This window comes from Myotis nattereri (assembly GCF_964212035.1).
Source record: "Myotis nattereri genome assembly, chromosome: 14".
Lineage (NCBI taxonomy): Eukaryota > Metazoa > Chordata > Mammalia > Chiroptera > Vespertilionidae > Myotis > Myotis nattereri.
This window is the reverse complement of record NC_138089.1, coordinates 17,720,308-17,738,527: the sequence shown is the minus strand read 5'-3', so window position 1 is coordinate 17,738,527 and position 18,220 is coordinate 17,720,308. Positions and strand designations below refer to the sequence as shown.

General features: G+C 41.8%; 1 protein-coding gene across 1 annotated transcript in view; it reads right to left on the bottom strand.

The window, feature by feature from the left end:
• DNAH12 (dynein axonemal heavy chain 12) overlaps positions 1-18,220 on the bottom strand; it is a 244,444-nt gene that overhangs the window by 127,046 nt on the left and 99,178 nt on the right. The window contains exons 28-32 of the mRNA XM_081105960.1: positions 12,685-12,837; positions 12,192-12,431; positions 11,625-11,870; positions 11,173-11,292; positions 387-496 (exon numbers count right to left, since the gene is read on the bottom strand). Of these exons, the coding sequence (XP_080962086.1) occupies positions 387-496; positions 11,173-11,292; positions 11,625-11,870; positions 12,192-12,431; positions 12,685-12,837 (869 nt within the window). The remainder of the gene's footprint in view (positions 1-386; positions 497-11,172; positions 11,293-11,624; positions 11,871-12,191; positions 12,432-12,684; positions 12,838-18,220) is intronic.

Sequence of the window (18,220 nt, the reverse complement as noted above, 5' to 3'; positions counted from 1 at the left end):
CATCATCTAGATATCCTGAACTTTGAGGCTGATTCATTGATTGATTGGAACTTTTAGGTTGTCTCCCTGAGAAAAAAAGAGTGTATTTTATGTGCATGAAGGAGACTGAATAACATACTTGATGATCAAAAGGGAAAGTTGTGTTGATCATTAGTGCTATATCACTGAATGAGCCTTCCCAATCCTTGTTGGTCTGTGCATGAGAAAGAAATAAACTTTTGTTTTTAAGCTACTGGTATAGAACTAGGAGGTGGAAGATGTTTCCTCCCTAGCCACCTAGCATATGAAGTTTGCTGAGTCTTTTGATACACAAATTTAGTTGGTTTAATAGCTTAATTTAAAAATAACATCTAACACTGGCAAACAATGTTAATCTATACTCTTACCCATGTCTAACAATCATCATTTCATATGTCTGAATCATTTTTTCTATAAAAAATTTCACAGGCTGAAGATTGTGTACTTTGCAGACTTCATGAGCACATTCCAAAAATTCCTAAAATAAAAGAAAATGGAATGAATTTCTATAAAATGGTATTATACTATAAATCATGTCATACTTATCTTATAAATGTAGACTTCTTATTTACAAATAATAAAACTATCTTCTTATATTGATAAATTATTTATTGACGCTTTATTTTTTAATTGAAAGGAGGAACAGAATTAAAATATTTTAAAATTATCAGTATTCCCCATTATAAGTTATTAAAGATACTAGAAGCCTGGTGCACAAAAATTCATGCACTTGGGGGGGGGGTCCCTGAGCCCGGCCTGTGCTCTCTCACAGTCCAGGACCCCTTGGGGAATGTCCACATGCCAGCTTAGGCCTGCTCCCTGGGGGATTGGGCCAAGCTGGCAGTCAGACATCCCTTTGGCAGCCCAGAAGCCCTTGGGGGATGTCCACCTGCCAGTTTAGGGAGTGGTCCTAAGCCACATTCGGACACCCTTAGCACTGCAGAGGATGCAGGAGAGGCTCCCACCACCTCCGCTGCGCTCGCAGCCGTCAGCCCGGCTTGTGGCTGAGCAGAGCTCCCCCTGTGGGAGGGCACTGACCATCAGGGGACAGCTCCTATGTGGAGCATCTGCCCTCTGGTGGTCAGTGTGCGTCATAGCAACCAGTCGTTCCGGGTCATTCCACTGTTAGGGTCAATTTGCATATTACCCTTTTATTATATAGGATAGCACCATAGCACTGTGTATATGCTACATGACACAATTCCTTTTAATAGTGATTTCCAGAATTTTACTTTTGGATAGGCTATAGAAGAACATGCCAAACAATCCTTTATACTGTACTAACTAGAAATAAACAGAGAAGCTTAGAAAAAATCCATAAGTATTTGAAGATACAGGAGCACTTTGAATACAAATAAGTCTAAAAGAACTAAATTTCAAAAAGGAATGAGCCTTTCTTAGGTGAATACAAATCACAGCTAATTTTGCTCCTGGGAGCATTTTTTAAGTGTGAATATAGATGTCAGTGGATTGGATCTGCTATAGGCATAGAGACTTTGCTGAAGTAAGGAGAAACCAACAGAGATTTTAATGGTCATGTGTGACAGATTTTAATCTGGAGGAGCCTCAAGTGCAAAGCTTTTTCTCTGCTTTTGCTGAATAAGGCACATATAGAGAGAAATTTCCTTAGTCTTGGGATATATATCCCAAAATTCTCCTAGAGGGAGGGCCCTTTAATACAGGACAATTCTCACCCTTAAAGACAATTGAAACCAGAGGTAAACTGAATCTCAACAACTCTGTAACAAAACTCTGACTTAGTTAGACTCTGGCTGGCATGGCTCAGTGGTTGGAGTATTGGCCTGCACAAGGGAACTTTGAAAGACAAAAAGCAATTGCCATGAAGCATCGTAAAACATTTCCATTTGTTCTGTCTTCTTTTATAATAGCAACAAAAAATACAATGCAATATAAAAAACCCCCACAACTTTACACTTATGAAAGATTCAGGCTGCTTCAATCAAATGTACCATCATCACAAATACAATAAAAGCATCATCACCTCAGTTTCTAAGTCTATACGTAAATAACTCCTTTACTTTAGTAAGATTTCAAGTGGGCATTATAAGCTTATTTATCTCAGAGTGTCAAAATTTCCAACATTCCTCCTATGAACTTAGGCTCACAATGACTAGAAGTAAAGTTCATTTGGTTTTATCATATACAACCTAATCCCTCCAGCTTCAGTAGCTTAAGTCTAAGAATGATATGATGTATATCTGTATAACCCATTGTGAACAATCCTACTTAACTACCATTAGTTTATTAAGGCATACAATAATAGCAGTTAATTCAGTTTCAGGTTGCATAAAACTGAATTTGGTGAAAAACTAAGGATTATGGATTGCAAAACAGCTCTTTAAACTCATTTACATGCTTTACATGTTTGGAATGTGCCTTCACACAGAGTACTGTCATGCAGACCACCTACTTGCTGTTTTCTATTGAATAGACACTGCCTTCCCTTTCTTAGCATGAGAATGTTTATTCAATTTAATGTTTGTTTTTTTTAAAATATATTTTATTGATTTTTTACAGAGAGGAAGGGAGAGAGAGAGAGAGTTAGAAACATCGATGAGAGAGAAACATCGATCAGCTGCCTCCTGCACATCTCCCATTGGGGATGTGCCCGCAACCCAGGTACATGCCCTTGACCGGAATCGAACCTGGGACCCCTCAGTCCGCAGGCCGACGCTCTATCCACTGAGCCAAACCGGTTTCGGCCAATTTAACGTCTTGATTTTACATAATATAGCATCAGGAATGGTCATTACACTGTCTTGAAATTTAATCTGTCCATTTGTTTGTAATCAAAAGCATATCAGAAATCTGTCAGTCCAGGTAATGAAACACTCCCAAATATCCAGTTTTACTATTGAAGTCATAGTAGTAGTTTTCAAATTACAATCTATGGATCCATGAGTCTATTTCTGTATTCAAGGGAATGCAAGAACTCTCCAAGAGAATGGTAAGATTTTTATTTCTAAAAATCCTTAGTTTTTCAGCAATTTCAGATATGCTAAAAATAATATTAGCATATCCTGAATTATCTTGATAATTATCTGTGGTATAATACAAAAATACATATGGTCTTTGACACCTCCCCTCTACCTGGCACAGAGCTCCTATAACCCTTGGGATTTCTTGAGTCTTTTGCTATTCACAATGAGCCCTTTTTAATCACATCTGAGTTTACTTAGGTTAAGGACACTAGATAGCCTCAGTATGCAACTAGTCACCAGAAAGACACATTGATTTGAGGGCTGGACTTTCATTTCTACCTACCAGCCTTGAGGAAAGAGAGGGGGAGGGCTGAAGATTGAGTTCTACAAAAACTCTGAATGAGATTCAGGGACCTTCTGGTTTGGTGAACACACCAAGTTGCAGGGAAGGTGACACCTTTAGGCCGTGGAAGCTCCACTGCTGCCACTTTCCCATACCTTGCCTTGAGTTGTATCCTTTATAAAAACCAGTAAATATAAATAAACTGTGTTTCTGAGTTTTGTGAGCTGTTCTAGCAAATTATCAAACCCCGGAAGTACGATGGCCTAGAACTTGAGACTGTTATCAGAAGTGAGGGATAGTTTTATAGGACCAAGCCCCAATTTGGAATCTGACACTAATTCCAGGTAGTTAGTGTCAGAATTGAATTGTTGAACACTCAGTTGGTGTACAGAGAATCAAAAAATTGGTTGTTGGTTGTAAAAAATACCCTAGAATCACCACAATCTGATTCTGTCATAGGACATATATTAGTATTTGAGTTTGAAGATGAAAAACAAGGAGAACCTAAGACCTTAGACCAGGGGTGGGTAACCCCTGGCATGCGTGCCAAACATGGTACGCCAGTAACTTTTGCTGGCACGCAAAACCCACTCTTATAATCTTCCATTTACAATTTTTATGAACATTGGAATGACTTAAATGTTAAACTACAAGGAACTGGCAAGACACTTGATGTAATGTTTGGTTACATAAAGGCTTTTGAAAAGAAACTGGAAGTCTTTAAGAGGGATGTGGATGGTGAGAGATTTAGGTAATTCCCAAACCTCAAGAGGCACATCAAAGACCTCCCAAAAGATGACAGAACAGACTGTCAATGCCTTCAAAAGCTGTTTTTAAACATCATCGATTCAACTATTGAGCAGTTCTTCTCAAGATTTGCGAAATTCAGAGAACTGGAAGAGACAGCAAAATTCATGAGGTTTCCAGACAGCATGAAACTGGAGCAACTAAACTTACAAATGTTTTCATGGATAGACATGGCTGACTTTGAAATGCAGTTGATTGAATTTCAGAGTAGCTCAATTTGGAAGCAGAAATTTATTGACCTTAGAGTTGACTTGGAAAACATTGAAAAAAAGCGATTAGAGACAGGAGTACCAGAGAGAAATGTCGAAAACGAACTAAGGACTTGGAATGCCATTCCAGAAAATTTTTTCTGTTTAAAAAACTTTGCAACAGCGTTACTCTCCATGATTTCTTCCACATACACTTGTGAATCTTTGTTCTCAGTAATGAATTTTGTTAAGTCTCGTAATAGGAGTAGCCTGACAGACGAAAGTAGTAGCTTGTGCATATCTCTGAAGGTCACGAAATATAAACCTGATGTAAAATCTGTCGTCAGTGATGCAGCAGCAAAAGTCCCACTGATAATATCAAACAGAGTCATAAATTTTCCTGTCGGACTATCAGTGTACATGTATACATTAAAAAATAAATGTATTTTTCATCATCATATACTGTGTTTTTGTCGCTCGAATGAATTTCATTATTTCTTCAAGGTTTTTCACATAAGTACACCTTAAGAGATATCAAGTACGTGTAACATGTTCTCAAAAAATTAGGGTTGGCACACAGAAGAATTTTGAGTCAGAGATTTTGCTGGTTTTGGCACGCACTCACAAAAAGGTTGCCCACCCCTGCCTTAGACTTAAGACCTTAGAACTTAGCTCCTTGAGTTAAGCTCTTCTGACCCCTAATACCTTTCAAACTTATATCTTGTCTCTGAACTCTTTATTAGTCTCTGGATTCCTATTTAATCTACGCACGGCCTTCTCCAGATTCCTGAACCCTTCTAGATGCTGGAATAAGAACCCTAGCATACTTGGCGCACCGAACTATGAACATTTTGGAGATGATGGATTCGTCTGAGGGGACACAGCACCAGTTATGGTGAAAACTCCTCCAAGCCCATGTAGATTCCTGCAACAATGGATCCCAGAGAGGAACTGAGGAGACTGCTCCAGCCACAGAATAGCAGTGGCCCCAAAGAAACAGTCCAGAAATGAAGATGGTGAAGATGCCTTGCCATGCTAGCAGTCAGCAGCTGTGCATCGCTGCAGGTTGCCCAGGACCAAACCAGAGAAGGTTGGACCTGCATTGCCATCATTAGTCCACCATCCAGAACTGAAATATCAATGCTGACATGTGCACATAAAAAACTGTTGGACATTGAAATTTGGACTCTAAGAACTGTTGGCCCACTGATGAACAAAAATAGATACAGAGGCAGAGCAGCATTGAACAGACTGTCAGACTATAGTGGGAAGCCTGGGGAGGGTTGAGAGGGGGGTAAGAGATCAACCGAAGTACTTGTATGCATGCATATAAGAATAACCAATGGACACAAGACACTGGGGGGTAGGGGAAGCCGGGGAAATGTCAACGGGGGGAAAAAGGAGACATATGTAATACTCTTTGTAGTACTTTAAGCAATAAAACAAAATTTAAAAAAAAAAAGAACTATTGGCCCAGAAAGAAACTTACTGCAAACTGATTCCTTTGATGCCTGGCAGCAATTTAAAGGGAAATGATAGAACTCCGTCCTTTCCATTCAATTTAAAAATCTTAAAACATACATTCTTGTTAAATTTTAAATAATCAAAAAGGGCGAGATGCTGGAGACCAATTCCAGCATGTCATAATTTCAAGAGTTTCATCAAAAGGTTGATGAGACTTGGGGACTCAACAGGGTTGAGTCACACATGTAGTCACCTGTTGGGAATGGCTGAAGGCATTTCCCCAAACCTGAATAGGATACATTAAATTGATTGTGGCTGCCAGACAGCTAAAAGGCATCTTAATGTACATGTTATTGCCTCCTACTGGCCAAACATCTGAACAGCCGTAGGCTCATTCCCCCATTCTGACAATGGACTCTGTAACCAAACCCTGACCCTATGAAGTGTATATCTCTGCCTTGCCTCAGGACATATTGTGTTAATAAAAAGCATGGGGTCCTGGGGACGGAGAGAACCTAAGACCTTACACTTAAGACCTTAGAACTTAGCTCCTTTAGCTAAGCTCCTGTGACCCCCCAATGCCCTTCAAAATTAAAAAAAGGAGGCAAAAAGTAAATAATGCTTTAAGTCAAGTGATAACTTAATGATATAAAAGCTCTAACTAACAAAAAAAGATTTCAAAGTACAGACAGTCCTCGGGTTATGCCTGACTCAACGTATGTCGTTTCATGGTTATGCTGCCATCTCCCATTTATTTATATAAAAAAAAATTTCCGTCATTTTGACATATGTACATACGTGTTTTATGTTTTTTATTATTTATTTACCACAAGTAAAGGTCAGGAATTGTTATCTTTCTTTTAAATTTTTTTTACTGTTTCACTTCATTACTGCTGTGTATATGCTCCGTGTGAGTGACATAGGTGCTTATGTAGGTAGGTTCCGACTTATAGCAAAAAATCACATTACATTGTGCCGTAGGAAGATCTCCTACGTAACCTGACGACCTACTGTAATATCAATAGAGAGAAGGAGTGAGAGTTGAATCATAGTATGGTCGCTATGATACACACTGGTGGTCAGTGCGCTCCCACAGGAGGAGCATTGCTCAGCCAGAAGCCGGGCTCATGGCTGGCAAGCACAGCAGTGGTGGCAGGAGCCTCTCCCACCTCCGCTGCTGGCAGGCAGTGAGGGGCAAGGGGTCCCAGACTGTGAGAGGGCACAGGCCGAGCTGAGAGATAACCTCCTAGTACACCGGGACTCTGGTGTGTGTGTGTGTGTGTGTGTGTGTGTGTGTGTGTGTGTGTATGCCCCCTCTGTCTATAATTTATTTATATTTTTTAATTAAATTTTTATTGTTCAGATTATTACAGTTGTTCCTCTTTTTTCCCCCATAGCTCCCCTCCACCGTTCCCACCCCACCCTCTGCCCTTACCCCCCCCCCCCCCCACTGTCCTCATCCCTAGGTATACGATATTTGTCCAGTCTCTTCCCGCATCCCCCACACCCCTAACCCCTCCCCAAGAATAGTCAGTCCACTCCCTTTCTATTCCTCTGATTCTATTATATTCACCAGTTTATTCTGTTCATCAGATTATTTATTCACTTGATTTTTAGATTCACTTGTTGATAGATGTGTATTTGTTGTCCATAATTTGTATCTTTACCTTTTCCTTCTTCTTCCTCTTCTTAAAGGATATCTTTCAGCATTTTATATACTACTGGTTTGGTGATGATGAATTCCTTTAGCTTTTTCTTATCTGTGAAGCTCTTTATCTGACCTTCAATTTTGAATGATAGCTTTGCTGGGTAAAGTAATCTTGGTTGTAGGTTCTTGGTATTCATCACCTTGAGTATTTCTTGCCATTCCCTTCTGGCCTGCAAAGTTTCTGTTGAGAAATCAGCTGACAGTCGTATGGGTATTCCCTTGTAGGTAACTGAGTTTCTTTCTCTTGCTGCTTTTAAGATTCTCTCTTTGTCTTTTGCTCTTGGCATTTTAATGATGATGTGTCTTGGTGTGGTCCTCTTTGGATTCCTTTTGTTTGGGGTTCTCTGCGCTTCCTGGACTTGTAAGTCTATTTCTTTCACCAGGTAGGGGAAGTTTTCTGTCATTATTTCTTCAAATAGGTTTTCAATATCTTTCTCTCTCTCTTCTTCTGGCACCCCTATAATTCGGTATGCTTGAAGTTGTCCCAGGGGCTCCTCACACTATCTTCATATTTTTGGATTCTTTTTTCTTTTCCAGTTGGGTGTTTTTTGCTTCTTCGTATTTCAAATCTTTGTCTTGATTCTTGTGATCCTCTAGTATGCTGTTGGAACTCTGTATAATATTCTTTATTTCAGTCAGTGTATGCTTAATTTCTAGTTGGTTTTTTTTCATAACCTCGAGGGTCTCACTAGATTTCTTGAGGGTCTCACTAAGTTTATTGGTGGTCTCACTAGACTTATTGAGAGTCTTACTAAATTTATTGGCAGTTTCTAGAAAATTCTTGAAAAACCTTAAAAGTGTGGTTTTGAATTATATCCAGTAGTTTGCTTTTCTCCATTTCTGTCATTTGTGACCTGTTTCTTTGTCTCCGCATTTTTTATGCTTCCCTGTGTTGATGGAGCTGGTTTCTGTGCTAGGTGTCCTATAGGGCCCAGTGGCTCAGCCTCCCCAATTACCTGAGGTGGACACTCTTGGTGCACCCCTTTGTGGGCTTTGTGCACAGTCTTGCTGTAGTTAAGCCTTGATTGTTGTAGGTGTCACTGGGAGAAATTGACCTCCAGGCCAATTGGCTGTGAGAATTAGCTGTGTCTGCAGTGGGAGAACTTCTGTGCTGAAGACACCCTTCTGGGGCAAGACTTACTTCAGTGGGGGTTTGGTGCTCACTGAGTCTGCCCCTTGAGTGTGTCCCTTATGGATCTGTGGAGTTGTAATCTGGATGGTCCCACTCTGACTACTGGGTACACTGGCTCTTAGATTTCTAAGGAGGTGCTAATTTAGCCTCTGCCTGAGGCTACCCAGCAAGAGCCCAGCTGTGAAGCAATGCAAGCTGCTGTGGGGCCTTGGGCCTTCTTTTGGATGTTCTGGCTTTCTCTGACACAGCTGCAGTTTGTTAGGTAATTTTCAGATTGCAAAGGGTCAGGCCTTTCATATGCAAAAGCTTCTGCACACAGCTTGGGTGGGCGGGGTCTCAGGGGATCAACAGGGCAGAGCAACCAGCTATGGCTGCTCCTCAGTCCTGCCCTAAGAGGCCCTGTTTCTCAGTGTCGGTAATTGCTGCAAGCACCTCTGAGAGAAACCGCCCTCAAGTTCCGACAAATGCCAGACAGTCCCGTTTCTCCCGTATGAGTCTGGGTCCCCAGAGACTCACCCGGAACTGTAGTTCAGAGCAGTCGGGAGCTTGCGACTCCCTCCCGATTGAAAAAGACAACTGTGTCCTCAGTTTCCAGCCCTTTCCACGTGGGCTGCGTCCTCAGCTGCCAGCCCTTTCTGCACGCCTCTGTACCCCTGCACTTTACTTCTGCACTTCCTCTGAGTCTCAGTGTGCTTTTCTCTTTCCTTCTAGTTGTAGAATTTCCACTCAGCCAGCCTTCCTGTGGTTCTGGATAATGTTCGTTTTGTCTTTTAGTTGTATTTTTGAAGTGGTTGTGCGAGGCAGCAATTTCCGGTGTCTACCTATGCCGCCATCTTGGTTTCCCCCTCTGTCAATAATTTAAATGGAATTGGAAATACACATACTTTGTTTCTTTAAAAAAAAAAAAGAGCAACCATATTATTTAAATTTGAGAAACAAATCGTTGTTAACTATAAGATGTTTTACCACTTTCAGCTTAGAATTTTTTGTTACCAGCTGAAGTATACAACAGTATTATAGTATACACTAGAGGCCCGGTGCACAAAAATTTGTGCACCCGGGGCGGAGCGGGCGGTCCCTCAGCCTGCCTGTGCCCTGTCGCACTCTGGGACCCCTCGGGGGATGACCACTTGCTGGCTTAGGCCTGTTCCCCAGGGGATTGGGCCTAAGATGGCAATCATGCATCCCTTTGGCAGCCCGGCAGCCCTCAGGGGATGCCCACTTGCCAGCAGGGAGCAGACCTAAGCTGCAGTCAGACATCCTTAGAGCTGCTTAGGAGGCAGGAAAGGCTCCCACCAACACCGCTGTACTGGCAGCCATCAGCCTTGCTTGTGGCTGAGCAGAGCTTCCCCATGTGAGAGCGCACTGACCACCAGGGGGCAGCTCCTGCATTGAGCGTCTTCCCCCTGGTGGTCAGTGTGTGTCATAGTGATCAGTCATTCCCAGTCTTTCTGCTGTTAGGGTCAGTTTGCATATTACTCTTTTACTATATAGGATAGAGGCCTGGTGCATGGGTGGGGGCCGGCTGGTTTGCCTAGAAGGGTGTCCCAGATCAGGGTGGGGGTCCCCACTGGGGTGCCTGGCCAGCCTGGGTGAGGGGTTGATTGCTGTTTTCAGGCTGGCCACACCCCCTTTAGGGTGGGGGTCCCCACTGGGGTGCCTGGAGAGTCTGGGTGAGGGGCTGAGGGCCATTTTCAGGTGGGCGGGTGACTGAAGCTCCCAGCCTCTCCTTTTTTTCTTTTTTTTAATTCTGGGATTTATTTACCTTCTATAATTGAAACATTGTTGCCATCACTGGCACTCCCAGCACTGAGGCCACAGCCGGCTGAAAGCAGGTATCTGGGGTTTGTTTAGCTTCTATAATTGAAACATTGTTGCTTTCAGCCTCAGAGCCAGCTGTGGCAGGCGGGGAACCTTCGCTTCCTCCATCACTGGAGCAAGCAAGCCTCATGTTCGCTTCAGCTCGTGGCTGCCGGCCGCCATCTTTGTTGGCAGTTAATTTGCATATTGCCCTGATTAGCCAATGGGAAGCATAGTGGAGGTACGGTTAATTACCCTTTTTGTCTTTTATTAGATAGGATAGTAGTAAGTATTAGAAATCACAAGATAGAAAATACTTATTCTCTTACAACAATAATCTTTGACCTGAACTTTGTCAACCCTAGTATCATATAGCAGAATGTACTAGTAAAATTTACTCATTTTCATATTAAGGTGACCAAACTAGGGGTTTATCCTCCCAACAGAATGATTTCACCCATTTAATAAAACCTCGTAGCCCTAACCGGTTTGGTTCAGCAGATAGAGCGTCAGCCTGGGGACTGAAGGGTCCCAGGTTCGATTCCAATCAAGGGCATGTACCCGGGTTGCGGGCACATCCCCAGTAGGGGGCATGCAAGAGGCAGCTGAATCGATGCTTCTCTCATCGATGTTTCTAACTATCTCTCTCCCTCTCCCTTCCTCTCTGTAAAACATCAATAAAATATATTTTTTAAAAGAACACCTTGTAAACTATTAAGTCATGAGATAAATTTGTTTGAGGAGTAAGTTATTCTCAGAGGTTTACTTACATGATAGTCAGCTTCAGGAAGTTTAATGCCAGGAAATAAGTCACTAGTTATTCCATTAAATAAGGGTATATCATGTGATAAAAACTTTGGTTCATTTACATCTTTAATTGATCGAAGAAGCTAAAAGCATCCAAAAAGTGCAATATTAAGTTAATTGCCAGTATTTGCCCTTTCCTCCCCATACCCAAAGTCAAAGTTTATTTTACATTGTTCCATGGAATCCCCATACTGAAAAGCTAACACTATGCTTATCGAGCCAAAAGGTCCTTGCATTTACATAAAGTATAATGAATAACATAACCCCTAAACTATCATTTCAACCTCTTATAAAAAGGCTCAAAGCAAGAACTCTCTTTTTGGCCTATAGTTCCTGATCAACCGCACTAAAAAAATTATCTTTTACTCAGACTTTCTTTCACAATGTATGTATTCATTCATGTATGTATACTTACAAGTATATCTTCATTTTCATTTGGAAATTTTAGTTTTAGGTTTCCAGCAGCCACTAAAACTGCTTTCACTGCTCGCATTCCATAGTCATAATGAAACTGCGATGAGAGCTGTTCTGAGCAAAGCCTATAGGTCATTACTATCTTCACAGACAAAGGTTTTGCATTCAAAAATCCATAGGAGTAGAGGGAGATTTCTGCTATGAGGGCATAGTTTGGAACCATCATAGCCACTGTTCTAAAAAGAACCTGAAGTATATAATAAATGAAATATATTATTTACATAAAGAAAACCATTTTAATACTAAGCATAAGCACCCAAAAATAATGTGTTGATATTCAAGTTTATTCACCCAATGCAGCAACTTTTCATTAACTCTTTAATTTTTCACTAGCACTTTAATAGTTTTGTGCCCTTTAATTTTTTTTAGACACCTAAAAGCGTTTTTGGAGGTTTACCATGCAGAAAATAGAAAAGAGAAATTACAAAAACATGTGAGAAAATATACCTTTTGAGTGGGTTATGCTGCTACTTTTGATTAACAAATTTACATTCTTAAAAAATATTACCTTAAGATTGTCTGGCAATTCAGAACGTCCTGCATAGCCAGGATTCATGGTAATAGCTACAAAACAGTTGGGATTGAGTTTAAGTTCTGTCCCTTCAAAAACAAACACATCCAGCTTCTGTTGAATGGCTCTCTGAATGCAAAGGATCTGTTGAGCTACCACTGACAACACTTCCAACTCAATTCGATTAAATTCATCAAAGCAAGCCCAAGCACCAGAAGAAGCCAGTCCTTTAAAAAACTAAGGACCAGAAAAAAGGAAGATAATTTTTCTTAGGAAAAGGCATCACTTATTAAAACAAACATTTAACCTTTTAAGTCAAAACTGAAAATTAAGGTTAATAAAAGCCCAAAGATATAAACAATGTCGTTATCTGTAAACCCAAGGTTCAAGTAATGCTTAAACTACATTCAAATAATGTTTAACTGAGTTTGCTTCAGTTTATCCAGTTACACCTAGCTATAAGTTGGTAACATTTAAAATGTAACTTTACCTTTCCCATTGCTAGATAATCTAACCCATCTGAACAGTTGAACACCACACACTGTACAGCAAGAGCTTTAGCCAAGTCCTTGGTGGTTTCAGTTTTTCCTGTGCCTGCTGGTCCTTCTGGAGCACCTCCAAGATTTAAATAGAAGGCACCTATCTGAAAAGAAACATTTTTGTGAAAAGAAATAATCCATGCTTAACTGAAAACAACAACACACATAATCACTTCCAAAATGGATTTAGTTTTAGTTGTAACTTCAGAGAGGCAGTAATAAAATTACATTTTTCAGTTAACTTTTAGCACACAATTTTCTAGCTGTACAAAAAGTAAGCAGTTTATAGAGTTCAAAAAAGTGAAAATGTATCAAAATCTCCTTATCCTTTAATACTTTGCATGTACAGTATTCCATTTGCCTTTAAAAACAAAGAAAATCTAGCCTTGAGGTGTTACAATTTGGTCAGAAAGGTTTAATTAGAAGTGGCTGTGGAGATAATTATAGAGTTCCATAATGAAAATCTCTTGGCTAGCCTCAAAGAGAGTACATATTTGAAAGTGGGTGTTATGAATGGGGACCCATCAGTTGGAAGAGAAACATGACCTATTATATAATTTTATCTATGATTCACCCTGGCTATTGATCCTGATACTTCTGGTATGTTCTCTATTCCCATAACACTATTCTATACTTCTCCTACCACTAATATTGCTTTCTACCTTGCCTTACAGGTAATTATGTCGATTTTTCCCTCTCACTTAGTCTTTAAGTTCAATAAGCACAACATCAGCAGTATCTGAATGCTTTCTGGGTTTCCACAATGACTGGAACAGTGGCAGAACATTTTTAGAAGCATATAGATTACAGTCAACTCTCTAACTATGAAGTTTGCTTCATAAAAACCAATATGAGAGTTTGTAAAACTTGACTCCTTTTAGGAGAAATAAGGTTAAGGGACACATGGTTGTACATATAGGGAGGCAGGAGGTTTATGGGAACTTCTGTACTTTCTACTTAATTTTGTTGAGAACCTAAAACTGCTCTTTTAAAAGACTATTTTAAAAATAAGTACTAAATAAACCTATAAAATAATATTTTTACATTTACTAAAATAAAATAATAGACATCTAAATAAAGGCAATATCAATGATATTTTACCTATCTTAAATTTATGATAAATGCTACACTGTTAATGTCCATTCATTTGATTGCTAGAAACCTTTCTCTTTACAATTTCAAGAAAATTCTTACAAGTCTGCTCCTTTTATTATGGACTAGTGTCCTGGTGCACGGATTTGTGCACATTGATAGGAAATTAGAAGAAATATTTTAATATCACTATTCGCCCTTTCTCTATAATAGAAGTGTCAACCAAATTCACGATCGACAATGACAGATCGAAACACACGCATGTGATTGGCTCCAGTGAGAGCTTTATATGTATTGCGCATGTGCAAGTCAACTTAGCCTTTTACATATATAGAATAAACTTGCTTAATTATACCTGCTTTGTTTGTTTTGATTAATTAAATCTTTATTGTTCAGATTATTACAGTTGTTCCTCTTTTCCCCCCCCCATAACTCCCCTCCACCCAGTACCCACCCCACCCACCTCCCTCACTCCCCACCCACTATCCTCATCCATAAGTGCACAATTGTTGTCCAGTCTCTTCCCGAATCCCCCTCACCCCTTTCCCCCCCAAGAATAGTCAGTCCACTCCCTTTCTATGCCCCTGATTCTATTATAATCACCAGTTCATTCTGTTCATCAGATTATTCACTTGATTTTCAGATTCACTTGTTGATAGATATGTATTTGTTCTTCATAATTTATATCTTTACCTTTTTCTTCTTCTTCCTCTTTTTAAACGATACCTTTCAGCATTTCATATAATACTGGTTTGGTGGTGATGAACTCCTTTAGCTTTTCCTTATCTGTGAAGCTCTTTATCTGACCTTCAATTCTGAATGATAGCTTTACTGGATAAAGTAATCTTGGTTGTAGGTTGTTGGCATTCATCACTTTGAATATTTCTTGCCACTCCCTTCTGGCCTGCATAGTTTCTGTTGAGAAATCAGCTGACAGTCATATGGGTACTCCCTTGTAGGTAACTGACTTTTTTTCTCTTGCTGCTTTTAAGATTCTCTGTCTTTTGCTCTTGGCATTTTAATTATGATGTGTCTTGGTGTGGTCCTCTTTGGATTCCTTCTGTTTGGGGTTCTCTGCACTTCCTGGACTAGTAAGTCTCTTTCTTTCACCCGGTAGGGGAAGTTTTCTGTCATTATTTCTTCAAATAGGTTTTCAATATCTTTCTCTCTGTCTTCTTCTGGCACCCCCATAATTCAGATGTTGGTACGCTTGGAGCTGTCCCAGAGGCTCCTTACACTATCTTCATATTTTTGGATTCTTTTTTCATTTTGCTTTTCTGGTTGGGTGTTTTTTGCTTCTTCGTATTTCAAATAGTTGACTTGATTCTTGCGATCCTCTAGTCTGCTGTTGGGATTCCGTATAATATTCTTTATTTCAGTCAGTGCATGCTTAATTTCTAGTTGGTCCTTTATCACAGCCTCGAGGGTCTCATTAGATTTCTTGTAGGTCTCATTAAGTTTATAGGCAGTTTTTAGAAAATTCTTGAAAAACCTTAAAAGTGTGGTTTTGAACTCTATATCCAGTAGTTTGCTTTCCTCCATTTCTGTCATTTGTGTCCTTTTTCTTTGTCTCTGCATTTTTTATGCTTCCCTGTGTTGATAGAGTGGTTTTCTGTGCTAAGTGTCCTCTAGGGCCCAGTGGCTCAGCCTCCCCAATTACCTGAGGAGGACACTCTTGGTGCACCCCCTTGTGGTCTTTGTGCACAGTCTTGTTGTAGTTAAGCCTTGATTGTTGTAGGTGTCACTGGGAGGAATTGACCTCCAGGCCAATTGGCTATGAGAATCAGCTGTGTCTGCAGTGGGAGAATTTCTGTGCTGGAGACACCCCTCTGGGACAAGACTTGCTTCAATGGGGCTTTGGTGCTCACTGAGTCTGCCCCCTGAGTGTGTCCTTTAAGGTTCCACATAGCTGCAAACTGGATGGTCCCACTCTGACCTCTGGGTGGCTCCTGTCTCCTGGATCTCTAGGGAGGTGCTAATCTAGCCTCTGCCTTAGGCTATCCAGCAAAAGCCTCCCTGCAGGGCTTGGGTGGGGAGGGTCCCACAGGATCAACAGGGCGGGGCTAGCAGTTATGGCTGCTCTCAGAGGCTCTACTTCTCAGTGTCTGGGCAATCTCTGCATGCCCCTCTGAGAGAAAGCTGCCCTCAAATTCCGACCGATGCCAGACAGTCCTGCTTCTCCCGTATGAGTCTGGGTCCCCAGAGACTCGCCCAGAACTGGAGCTCAGAGCCTGAGACTCCCTCCCGATTGAAAACGACAACCGCGCCCTCAGCCGCCAGCCCGCTCCGCATGCACCTCCGCACCTTAGTATTTTACTTCCGTACTGCGCCTCCTCTGACTCTCTGTATGCTTTTCTCTTTCCTTCTAGTTGTAGAATTTCCACTCAGCCAGCTTTCCTGTGGTTCTGGATGATGTCCGTTCCATCTTTTAGTTGTATTTTTGAAGTGGTTGTTCGAGTCAGCAAACTCTGGTGTTTACTATGCCGCCATCTTGGTTTCTCCTGCTATATACCTGCTTTCTGATTTAGCTAAACTTTTTCTAGCCCAGTGAAGCACCCCAACTTCTCGTTCAGCTAATTGTCAGCAACACAGCAGTAAATATCAACACAAAGCAGATTATTATTGTAGATAATGCAGGGAGAACAAAGGGTAGAATAGTTAACTGTAGCAGTGTTGGACTATATTCTGTGCAGTGAGAAAACCTGAAGTCATTTTCAAGGTCCACCATTTCTTACTTCTTTTCAGTCAGGTCAAGTTTCTAAACTTCCTAAATCTCTGTTTTCCAGTTAATGAAAAGAAAACAGGATTCTACTGTGTCTCCTGTGTACCTACTCCAGGACTTCTGTGAGGATCAAATGAGATGAAGCACAGGAAAACATTTCACAAATATTTGGTTGAACTGTGAAATGTTTGCACCTGGCTATAAAGCAAGTCGTGTTCCTGAGCTGAAGAAACTCCAAAGAGGCTAGTTGCTAGGGAGAGGAAGTTGGGCATTGCTACATAATGTCATTACCTGGCATCCACAGTGACTGTTTCCAGGCTGGGCTGGGCTATGGGCTGCATTTTGGGCCAGGGGGTCTTGGCAGCGTTGGCTGCGATTTGGTGGGGTGTAGCTCCGGGGTGGTGGCAGGGCCTGTATCCCACTTGGGGGAAGCCGAGTGTTGATTTGTCAGCATCAAGTCCATGGTGCTGTTTATTTTAAATAGCCATTGAGTGTCATGGCAGCTTCTGAGTTGAGTGTCTGCCCTCTGGTAATCAGTGCGCATCACAGCTACCAGTCAGACAGACACTTAGCCTCTTATATCTATACTAGAGGCCTGGTGCACAGATTCATGCACTGGTGGGGTCCCTCAGCCTGGCCTGTGCCCTCTCACAATCCGGAACCCCTCTGGGGATGTTGGAGAGGTGGTTTCGGCCCAATCTCCATAGGACAGGCCAAGGGGCCCCACCAGTGCAAGAATCCATGCACCGAGCCTCTAGTATGCATATAAGATCTTTGGTTAATCTCTTCCACCCCTCTCTCCTTCCCTCTGAGATTCATCAGTCTGTTCCATGTTTCCATGCCTGTGTGTTGAGCATCTGCCCCTTGGTGGTCAGTGCGCATCATAGCTACGGGTCGAACGATCGCTTAGGCTTTTATATATCTATCTATATAGATAGTTTATATATCTATCTATGTAGATAGATATATAAAAGCCTAGCGCCTGGACTGGTGGAACAACCAGACAACTGGAATGACCTGATCCGGGCCCTGATTGGCCCCCCACTACCAGCTTGCCTGGCCCCCTGATCAACCGCCAACACCCCAATTGGGGGCAGGGCTGGCAGGCCCACCACCCATGGCCCCTCACTCTGGCCGGCCAACCTCCCACAGCCCGTCCCCACTGCCAGCCTGACCCAATGGGCCCCCATCGGGGTGGGCCAGCTGGACCCCACCTGTGCACAAATTCGTGCACTGGGTCTCTAGTAGATATATAAAGGCTAATATGCTAAGTGTCCCTCTGCCCACCCGACCAGTTGCAATGATGCACACTGACCACGAGGGGGCAGACGCTCAACGAAGGATCTGCCGAGCTACAGTGACTTGGCAGCAGCGGTTCTCAGGTGACACACCCCAAAATCAGAGAAGAGGGAGCATAATTCCTCGTGGGGCTGTGCAATTCCACCTTTGGCCATGGGTTATGTTTTTGGGGAGGCACTGTCGCCCCGAATCTGGTTTATTGCACACTTGTATTTGCCTTCCACACCCTGTACGAGAGCAACTTTGCAGAGTGCTCTCTCACACTCTGGGACCCCTTGGGGGATGTCAGAGAGCCGGTTTCGGCCCGATCCCCATAGGCCAGGCCAAGGAACCCCACCTGCCAGAGGGACCCCATACTGACTCCACGGACACCC